The sequence below is a fragment of the Castanea sativa genome, chromosome 7 (genome assembly GCF_040712315.1).
Source record: "Castanea sativa cultivar Marrone di Chiusa Pesio chromosome 7, ASM4071231v1".
Classification (NCBI taxonomy): domain Eukaryota; kingdom Viridiplantae; phylum Streptophyta; class Magnoliopsida; order Fagales; family Fagaceae; genus Castanea; species Castanea sativa.
In genome coordinates, this window is record NC_134019.1 from 29,966,214 (window position 1) to 29,977,801 (window position 11,588).

Genomic DNA, 11,588 nt, shown 5'->3' on the forward strand with positions numbered 1-11,588 from the left:
TAAATTTTTCGCTTTAGGCCCCAAATTATGTTGGACCACCCCTGATCATAACATCCCTCCCTCCGGCACCGAACATCTTTGTCCTGTTGTCCTTGGTCCTACTGCACTGTTCAACAGCAAATATGGATCCCCTGTTCAATAGTCACCATTTTACAAATATTTGCATTCCAAAGATTTCCCAAGAGGTTCTAGTTGCAGGACTCTATTTCCCAAGGAAGGTTGGAATGTTGGACTTCACTGATCTTTTACCCTTCAGATATTGTGTGGATGAATACCTTGGGAGCTGTAAGCTAGTAATCGACAACCAGGCCAAAATCCAACAATCCCAATAGCCAAGTCCCATCTATATTAACAATCATCACCAACCCAACAAAGAAAACTAATCAAAACCCAACAATCTAATTCCAAATCCCAACAACGCACATAATTAAATTCCACCGAATTCATCAAAACCTAGATTTTTTTTTTCAATTAAAGAAAAAAAGAACTCGGCTTGTTTATCAAAGTTTGTGGAGCTTCAAAGGTGCAATCCCTCATGCCCAAATGGGTCAAATTCATTATAAGCTTCTTAAAATTGAAACTAACTTATTTTAAAGATTTGAGACTTTTTTTTTGGGGTGTGTGCGATGCGAGCCATATATGTGGTTTAATGGTGTGGCAAAACCACGAACGGCATGATGAGCTTCCGGTGCCAAAGGGAGGGATGTCGTGGCAGCTCTGACTGACCATGTCTCTCTCACTCAATTTTTTTTTTTTTTTTTTTTTTTTGGGTATTTTAAGCATCACATGTCTCATATTCCGTTAGAATTTTGACAGCCAACTAACAGAGAGTAATTTGGCAGCTGTGTGAAGTAAATTGGCCAAAATAAAAGTTTAGAAGGTATAATAGCCACTACTCTAAAGTTCAAGAGGTGTAAACATTTTCCCCTAATAATTATAATAGGTAAAATCATGGATTCAAGACCAAGTTTATATGTAGAATTCAAATGGACTGCAACAATGAAGAGTATTTACACTTAAGAGTAAGGTCTATAATAAAATTATTGGGCGATTCAACGTAGTTTATACAAGTTCCAGATGTTCAGATGCACAACAGGGAAAACACACCATATAAACATCTACTTTTCCCGTGTGGACATTAACATCTTAAACTTTTTTGTTCTTCATTGGAACTATTAAAATAAATTCACTATTTTCAGCCCCATAACATAAAATTTTAGTCACAACCAGCCAACTTATTTAACAACAGAACCAGGCGATACATTAGCCAGGAAACAAATGAATTGAAGGTGAACCTGTAATCAGCAATTTGTGCATTTACAGCTAGCAAGCCATTTTATGTACAGAAGCTCTCATTCCAAGCCTACAATGCACCCTCTGATTTACTCACTTTCATAGTCCTCTTCATCTCCAAATGTAAAAACAGATGCATCAGCCGCCATTGCCTTGAATTCACTTTCTGTGTTGGGAGCTTCAAGGCCTGAAATAGCTCCCCCGGCAGCATCACTTTTAGGCTCACTGGCAGCAGCATGAATCTGAGTTGAGCCGCTGTTTCCAAGAGACATATGTTCAGTTGCACGAACTACACTAGCAACTTGATCAGAATTTGTCTTTGTTTCAGAACTGGAGGTGGTATTTGGGACAGTTCCTCCTCCTCCTGCTGCAGATGCCGTTTCTGCTTGCCGGCTCTTTGAAGCAGCAGTTTCTTCAGCCTCACTATCTGAAAAAACATCATCTTTATCATGACTTTTTGAGTTGTTATTTTGGTTTGGTTGGGCTGTACCCTCGTCAACTGATGCAGGAGTAGTTCCTGAGCTTTCATCCATTTTTTTGGCAGAAGTTTCAGTGTTAGGTGTTGTAGGAACAGTGTCATTATAATCTACCAGCACAACCTCAACCTGAAAGCCAGGGGAAGGCAATTTCCTCTACAGACCGGAAAAATTAGAAAGTGTTACTGTGTTATACAATAATCAAAATTTTCCAAGAAAGCTAAGAAAACAGTGATACTGACAAAGGAGCAAACCCCATTTTCTAATTCAGGGGAAGAAAAAACCAAACTAATACAGCTGTATCTTGTAGAAAAAGATATTTAAGCGCAAGGTATTTAAAGCTGTATGAGCAGATAAGCACATAATTATTTAATCTTTACCTTGTCAAACCCATCAAGATCGTTGGTGTTTAAAACTTTTCTATTTTCCGACATTGTTGTGTTTAACCAACTGAATTTAACAAAAAAAAAAATTCAGATCCAGATCAGACAAGCATAACAAGATTACTAGAGATTGATTTATTGGGATGAAGCTGAATTACAGACAAGTAAAAATCTCCTTGGCGGTCGTGAAATTGGACTTTGAAGTCCCCAACCAACTCTGTCAGACCAGGCTCCCCTGGCAAGGCAAAGACCATTACCCCCTTCTTGGGGGCACTAAACCAAAAATCTTCTGGCTGCAGAAAATAGTACAAGTTTATGAAATCCCAAATTGGTAAAATATTCCATAGCCCCAAAAATATAAACGGGATATCAGAAACACCCATTCTTAACATCTCTAACTAGTTGCTAGCAGATAATCAAACAGACGTACCGAAAGATCCTTGGTTCTTGGATGCTTTTTTGTGGAGAAGAGAACACCTATGCATTCGAAAAAGATCAAAGAAAAACCATACAGTAAGCATACTGATAGATTATATAGAAGTTTGAAGAAATGCAGTCCATCATAGATGACAAAAATGTTAATTAAAATTGCAATCTTGGTTCATAGACTGTCAATTACAACAACTATCAGCACAAAAATCCAGAAGACTGTAGCAAAGTAAATTGTGACATCCATGGCAAGAATACCAATGTTTTCCTCCCCCTTCTATGTGTCTAAGATTCAAGAACCAGGAACCCAAGTAGTTCAAGTTAACAAATGAGATCACAACTTCCCAAGTTATATTATGAGATTGCTTACATCTGTTCTTGACAACCTAAAAAAGATAGAATACAATATTTAATGTCTTTTCACACAAAAGTAGGGCTAAAAAAAAACATAAGAAAGACAATAAAATGAGTACAGTGCACAAAGAGATTCATAGCCCCAATACAGGGGAAATACAATATAAAATGGCAGAAAAATGCAAAAAGGACAAAATAAAAATAGAAAACAGCTAATTCCTAGAGTCCAACAGATCACTCAGACTAAGATGAGTTAGTGGCAGCAACTACCATAAAGTGCTACATAGAACAGAAGCTTCAAATCCAACACTGACTGCTCACAAACCAAAATTCCAGGCATTCCTCTGACCCTCCCTCTCTAGATGAACCACTTAAGATACAAACAGGCAACCTCACAAACAACCAAAATATGTTGCCTGCAGAAGACCTAAGTCAAACTTGCAAAACACCAGCTACAAGAGTTTTGGAAAAATTTTGAAATCAACATGGCAACCCATCTGCATAAGTGAAATATCAGCACCAAAACATGCCAATAGGCCCTCGGTCAATTGGTCCAGCACTGTAAGGTTAAAAGGTCATGTATGCAAATTATTTTTTAAATAAAATATTGGTCTCATAGAAGAATAATCCAATACACAGCAATCACGAAGGAAGAACAATTATGATGCAGTACAGAACTAGATGAAGTACTGAAAACTACACACACACACACAGCAAACTGGGGCGGGGGAATGCAAATTATGAAAATGAACTTCTGTAATCGACTACCAAAAGAGAGAAGGGAAGGAAAAATTTATACAGAACAGAAATGCCAGAACAAACCATTATGATCTGAGACAGTGATGGAGGGCCTTATCCAATAAGGGCATCTGTGAAGCCGAAATCCCCTAAGCATGCACCTGCACCAGATGTGATGTCAATAACCATGCAAACATATACTAAGATGCTACAATAGAAATACAGTCTCAGAAACATACCTACGGCCAGGAGGGTTTTCCCCATTGAAGTATGTTAGCACTCGTTCAAAATATTTGACATACCTCTGAAAATACAAAAATAAGAACATATCAAGAATGCCTATTGCATAGAAAAGATACCCTATCAGGTAAGCTCACGTGATAGAAAAGATATCAAGAATTCAGAAGATTATCACTTAGAAATAAAAGACTAACAATCTGACTGGGCAGAACAAGCCCTTTTCCGTCAAAACATCTTTTCTGATTGTAGTAGTCAATTGACTCCTCAGCAGTTGGGAAGAACTGCAAAGAGATGGCAAGTACATCCACAATTAAAACATTTAATAAAAATAAAACACAAAAGGTTATCACAATTTCCAGCAAATGCATTATCATATGATTTAGGAATATACTATGGAATCTTACCTTCAGGAATAGAAGAAGACTGGAAATCATCAACCCTGTTCTTGCCATTCCAGCCTTGCAGTGCACAACCACAACGTTCTCAATATCCTCCTTCAACCATGAGTAAGCACTTTGGCAGAATGATATTATCAGTTGAATTGGGGGACAATTATGGTCATCAAATGGGAAAGAAGCCACCTGGAAAGAATTAAGAACTTGAGACATAAATTATAAGTAGCTGCAATAGAACATTTTTCATAATACCCTTTATGTTACCTAGCCATATGTTTTACCACATAGAATCCAGCTAGTACAGAGTTTAAATCTTTTGCAATGAAAAGTGTGAGATATAATTTCTTAATTTGTTGACACTTAAGAGAGCCGTTCCAGAGCTATATGCAATACTTTTCCAAGCATAATCAAAGATATGACAACAGTGTTGGTAGAAGTGTCAAGTGCACTGTGCACAAGCCTCTTGGAGCCTAGGTGCAAAGCACAAATGCGCTTAATTGAAGTAAAGTGAACACTTTTCAAATACAATAAATAATAATTACTAATATAAAGATTCATAGAATATAATGAAAAAAATACATAAATCAAAATAGCAATGTATTTCTCCTATTAGCTAAAATTGATAGTACAAGTGCACAAAGTTTATAATTCAAATTCTACACATGTTCTTTCAATTTCTTACAATTTTTATATGGTAAATTTAAACACATATACCAATGGACAATATGATAATAATCTAGTCATAGAAAGTTTAAACATAACATTTTATATAATCCTCTTGTACTTATAAAAATTATAACTGTGATAGTCATTATCAAAAAAAAGTATATGGTTCAATCAAAATATATCCAAAAGGCAAAGGCCAAAGAGCATAAGAATAGTAAATTATCATGTTTTGTGGCTTTTTATACATAATTTTTTGAGGGTGTGTGTATAATATAACACCTTATGAATAGAGTTTTAATAATAAATGATCCATGTCATTTCCTTCAAGGTCGAGCAATGAATTTTAATGATTGTGCTTCTTCAAAAAGCACCAAAAAAGTGTGCTTGAGGTGAACTTTATTAAATAAGCTTTGCTTCGGCCAAGCAAAGAGCTTAGACCTTGGGGCTTTCAGATTTTAGCTTTAAGAGCACTTTTAACAACAATGTATGCCAAATATGAGAATGGTCTAACACAGGTAAGATTTTCGATTTATGAGATATGAAGACTGAAACCCCATATTCTCCACCCAATAAATTAACAATTATAACACACCTTTCCCTCAAGTAGGGATGCATCATACAGCCTCTCAGAACATAGATTATACACTTTGTACTTGCCCTGCATAAGAAACAAGCAATATAGTTTATACTTACACATAACAAAAATATAATGATAAAATTCTGATTACCAAAATAGCACATATAATTTTCAGTATACAATACCCATTCACACTAATAAAGGTAATGTCAGAACCTGCATTCTCTTTCCACTGGACACCCCAACAAACTAAAGTGTAGGCTTGTAACAGTTGATCTAAATAAGGACTTACCCAAATTAGATTTAATAAAATATTACCCATATCAGATTGATCCAGTGTTCTCTTTGATAGCATAGATACACAATAAAATATAATGCAAACTGTTGAAAATTGTACACACTACACATAAACTCGCAGCAATGAGGCAAATTTGTGTAAAATCATCAATGAAAGAATTACGTATAAAATAAAATAAAATATATCATCAATGAAAGAATTTATTCTTTTTTTGGTAAAATGAAAAAATTTATTCTTAAAACAGAGGATGAATTAAAATCAATTAGCTGCCAAATCAATCTTGATCAAGATCAAACCATAACATTAGGCCAACACTTTTGTGGAGGGTGGTGGATTTACTAGCTAGTTGGCAAGCTTATTTTGGGCGACATCGTAATAGTGAGATTTGGAAGGCCATTCCTCTTCATTTGATGTGGTGTATTTGGAGGGAGCGCAATGCCAGAAACTTTGAAGGAAGGGTGCAAGCAGTCAACACCAGATTTGAAATCGCATTTTATGAGGACTTTGTTCAAGTGGTTATCAGCCTTGGGGAAGTTTTCTTTCTCAAACGTTTTTTTTGTTAGGCAACAAAAGTTTTATTTGATAAGAAAAGTACAATGTGTATGTGATGTTCAAATTTTGCCAATAAAACTTATTGATTATCACCAAAAACAAAAATCTGGATATAATAGAAGATGGAGATAATCCTCAAAGGTAGAGGAAAAGTTGCTCTTGCGAGACTCCTATTTTCATGGCATCCATAACCCAATGTACATAAAAGAAATTTGTCCTCCATTTCCTAAGAATATCTGTGGTAGGTATTCCACCACAATTTACTATAATTAAAAATATCCACTGCCTAGCCTCAGATAAGATATATGAAATGAAATGGGAGCCAAATGCATCCAAGCAGCACATGTAGATTAATTATACGCCTTCAAGACTGTATCAAAGTATGTAAAGAATTAATATAAAATGTACTGATTCACAAAAATCAATGATATCCTATTCAGCAAAAAGAAATAAGAAGAAGATTTGATTGTATATTTTACAAGGAAGCATTCTAAATATATTAACCTTAGATGTAATTCCAAGTGTCAAGAATCACCATACGTTCCCCCCCCCCCCCCCCCCAAAACAAAAAAAATGGTCATGGCAATTACCTTGTGATGAGTTTCAAAGAATTTAATCACTTCTTCCATGTGGTTTCGGTAGAACCCCTGCATTACATGTCAAGATAGTTTGAAAACTGGAATAAAATTGAACAGGATGAGGAGGATTGAGGAGTCAACTGTTCAGCGAAGATAAGTCATTTACCTCAACATAACCAAAAAAGCCAGAGCTCATATCACCAGCAGGAAACCCCATAGCAATAATATTCTCTGTGATATATGTCATATCAAGATCGAATCCTCCTTCCTGAAGATCAGATGACAAGTCAAGTGTGTGTGTGTGTGTGTGTGTGTGTGTGTGTGTGTATCGGTCAGTTATTATATAAAGAAGATAAATATAAAGCTAAAAGAGAAAATTTTAAAAAATTCATGTTTGTGATCCATCTACAAATTTGTCATATGAGTAAGATAAAAAGTCTACAACACAAGCAACCCACCTGGTATCTTCGTTTATTTTGAGAAACAACATGTCGAGCCTTAACCTGTACAGCTTTCACTGCACTCTTGGAAGTGTCTACTAACCCTTTTGTAATAGTTCCAATAAAACCAGGCTGCACAGTTGTTGAAGTTCCTTCAGAACTATCATCTGATGAAGGAGATTTTGGAGACAAGCGCAAACCTAAGCCACTAGTCAAACGTGCAAAAGTTGATTTTCCAGCATTTCCAGTTGGAGAATCATCTTGTGTGGTTGCCAATGGCTGAGGAATTTTCAAACTTTTGGCCCATGAAGATATTGCAGAAGGAGATAACTTAGATGATACATTAGGGGGAGAATTATCTAGTCCAGAATCAGCAGCAGCTGGGGTTTTTATGGCAGCGGGAGGTTGTACATCAGGAGCTTTAAGAGGTGGTAAAGTTGATGAATCGGCAGATCCCGAATCCATTCCACAACCACAGATTAACAGAGATTGAGGATAAATGTTCAATGTCAAAATATAAAAGGTCTTAACACAGCATCTTCAGTTGAAGCTGCAATTACAGACATAAAAATAAGTTTAAATAGTATAGAAACATCATAAGCAGTTAAATTTTCTAATCTATACTATTTTTGAGTAAAAGTAGATCATGGATTTTCTAAACAAAAACATATAAATAAAAAATTATGTTTTCTAATCGCTCTTTCTTTGTTCACAACTATTTACCTCTTTGTTTTTTGACCATGAGAGAGAGAGAGAGAGAAGAAAAGTAAGAATTGCACATTAGTATGAACTCCCATCATCAAAGGAAAGCACCAAGTATGAAAGATATGTGGATTTCAAACCTCCCTTCATTTTGCTTTCAATCTGTCTTATGCCACTCTTTTACTCAAACCATTCTTTGAACTAACTTAATGGGGGCGACCTTCACTCTTCCTTTTACTTCCTAACCCAAAAGTTACCCCAGTAGCATACAAGTACATTACTGACTAACCAGAATCAAACCTAGAAATTATCACTGCATTTGTTCACATAAAAAGCAGACCCATTGGTGGCACAAGGCCTTGGCCTAAGGTCCCCACCCCAATAGAAAGGCCAAAATAAAAAATAGACGGTCCATACTATCTCTTCCCTAACCTCAAGAAGGCCCTCAAAATTGATAGCCAATAAAAACCGAACCCAATTGAAAGCCTTAATAGTTTAAACAAAAAAAATTATGCATTTCAAATCATCGTTAGTGACCAATTTCCCCTATCAGCTTGGTTCTTCTATTTTTGTAAGTCAGGATCCCACAACGCAAATTGTCGGTTTTTTATTTATTTTATAATTCAATAGTTACAACACTGGGGGAGGGGGCTTTTGAACTTGCTTTCCTGCAATGCCACTAACCCGCAAGGCTCTTGGTACCACCATAAATTGTGAACATTATCCATTTTATCTCCCACATGATCACTCACCAAACAATCCCACCCTCTTTCTCAATGCCCCCCGCCACCCCCCCAAGAAAAAAAAAAGGTAAACCTTACCCAGATAACAAATTTTCATCTCCTTTTATTAGATTTTATTCCAACTGAATTCTACACCGAAAGACAAGTCTACACCAAAATTGAAAGCAGTCCCCACAATGCATTCCAAAGCAAGAAATGCACGAATCCGAATCAGCCCCAGGGAAGCCAAAACAAGTCATTATTTACAGTCTTTATTCTAATTCCATTACAAAACCAAAAACCCATTTCACATAAAGTGACAATTCCATTGTTGTAACTATCGAATGATCACACAGTAACAGCAATGTTAATAAACAGAAACAACCACTATTACCAAAGTTGTTCTGGGCATTAGCTGACCCCCCATAAACCATTTCAGTGCAACCCATTTGAGATTATCAGCTACAAAACACTATACACCTATACTTTACCATTCAACCCAAACAAAAAACCAAAACCCCATTACTTAGAGCTAAAATCAAAGCAATTTTCGCAAAACGTTGCCAATCAATTCAACTCCATAACACACCCACTTTCGCTTAGAACAAAGCTAGCAACAATATTTAACCAAAAATAAACGATAATCACTCATTTTCGAATTCAATTTCAAAGCATTTTTTTTCCAGATCTAGGGCAACAATTACAAAAATTGAATTCACAGAAATTCAAAATATCTTACTTGAGATTGATTGGAAAATCGGGAACGGTGGAGCTTCCAAAGCTGATTAGGGTTTCAAAAAAGAGAGAGAGAGGGGGTTGTGATCGGACGGTTATAAAGGTGATGGTGCGTAGGGTCAGTTCACGCGGGGCTCATTTGGTCAACGAAACGGAGGGCGGTGATTTGTCAGAGATTGTCTGAGTTTCAGAGAAATCAACTTCTTCTTCTTCGAGTTTTAAAATCATACGGTGGATAAAGTTTGGTGGGGGTTTCATACTGTGTAGCGTAATAAGAGAATATTGTTTTTTTGGTTTTTTTATGATCAACTAGGATTAGAGGGATCTGGTGATGGTTCGATGAGGATTAGAGATTTATGGGCCGTTGATTGCTCTGACTAAGTCTGCCTCATTTGGTTGTCACAAAACGCTTTGATAGTTTTGAAGTTTTCCCTTCCCATAAAACGGTTTTCCATTTTCTCCTACTTTCTTTAGCAGTTATGTACTTGGTGGGAATGATGAATTATCCCCATAAATGGATGGGATGGAAATTTTTGTTATTTATTGGACCACATGGCAAAAAATATATATAAGACAAGGATTTTTTTTTTTTAATACAAGATAGAATTTCTACTCTAGTCTAATCAGTGTATATGTGTGTAAAACTCCCTCTTAGAGACTTGAAATCGGCTCTTTCTCCACACACCCCACAAACATTTATACTTGTGACAAAAAATATATAAAAGATAAGAAGCTAGAGCAAGTGTTATTGGAATGACCAAAACCGAGACCAGTAACTAAGAATCGATTCCAAATGAGAACTAATTCAAAGTTGCGCAGTCGAATATCTAAGCATTTAACACAATGGTTAAGTCAACCAACAGAGAGTGATCCATGCATTACCGTGAAAGAAGAGTCAAATGGAGAATTGAACATGCCAAATTTTTTATTTGCATTATTGATATCCCCGTCCACTATGCTAATTATTGATGTGCTCTAGGGGAATTGATGGGATAAGGGTCAAATCACTAAAGGAGTATCATACTAGTATAAGGGTTATTATTGGGTATTTTGAGAGTATACTCTCTCCTTCTCCCATAGGGATAGATCCCACCCACCATGGGATACACTCTTATGTGAGAGGGAGGGAGTATACTCCTAAACTACCTAATAAATTTCTCTAATATAAATAGGAGTCTAGTTTCATATGAGATGTATGCAATTTTTTTGACTAAATCATTTAATAGTCCTCACACTATATCTTAACTTTAGAATCAAAGCCTTCCAGGGTTAATAGAGAATTATGCCTTAGGTCTTTTACTATTTTGAATGCATTCAACAATGCATAAATGGCCATGCTTCCCATGATGTTTTCCACAATCCCCCCCCCCCTTCCTCCTCTTCATAGTAGAGTTGATTGGGTGGTTTTGAATAAGACAATCTATCATGCCAACAAAATCAAACAAACTAACCAAAATCAACCACAACTTATTACCAAAGATAATTACTAGGGAGATTTATGCCATTAAGGTTGAAGTAGAAAAGGAAAAGTTTAATGAGACATGCGATCATGGGTCTTAAAAACTAACAAAAACTACAATGTCCAAACCCTTTATATATATATATATATGAACAATATATATATAATGAACAAAACGAGTTAGTTTTGGAAAGGAGAAATGAAATCATTTTGAGGCTATAAAACAAGATATCTTCCACAATCTCAAATTTTCCTCTCTCTCTCTCTCTCAAAAAGTTCTTGTACGGGGCATTACCCTCCTACAAGCCCATTTATTCATAAAAGCCCATTGTAATGGTGCCACGTGTAAGACCTTGCACTGATCAAACCCATGAGCTCATTCCAGGCAAGCTTTGATGCCCATCTAAAGCCCGAGACCAAGAGATAAAAACGTTGATGCCCATCTAAAGCCTGAGACCAAGAGATAAAAACGTTTATGACATGAGCAGCGAAGATGAGGTCCCATCACCTTTGACAAATACGTTTCTTGAGCAAGTGAATCTCGGAATGCA

General features: G+C 36.2%; 1 protein-coding gene across 1 annotated transcript; it reads right to left on the reverse strand.

The window, feature by feature from the left end:
• Positions 1-1,009: 1,009 nt before the first annotated feature.
• LOC142643184 (phosphatidylinositol 3,4,5-trisphosphate 3-phosphatase and protein-tyrosine-phosphatase PTEN2A) lies at positions 1,010-9,846 on the reverse strand. Its single transcript, XM_075817729.1, has 13 exons — positions 9,583-9,846; positions 7,438-7,969; positions 7,146-7,247; positions 6,992-7,048; positions 5,567-5,632; positions 4,318-4,494; positions 4,108-4,194; positions 3,913-3,977; positions 3,758-3,834; positions 2,583-2,629; positions 2,315-2,445; positions 2,150-2,219; positions 1,010-1,925 (listed from the first exon to the last, which is right to left on the reverse strand). Exons 2-13 carry the CDS (start codon positions 7,882-7,884, stop codon positions 1,383-1,385), a joined length of 1,869 nt encoding a protein of 622 aa, XP_075673844.1. The 5' UTR covers positions 7,885-7,969; positions 9,583-9,846; the 3' UTR covers positions 1,010-1,382.
• Between the last annotated feature and the right edge of the window lie 1,742 nt (positions 9,847-11,588).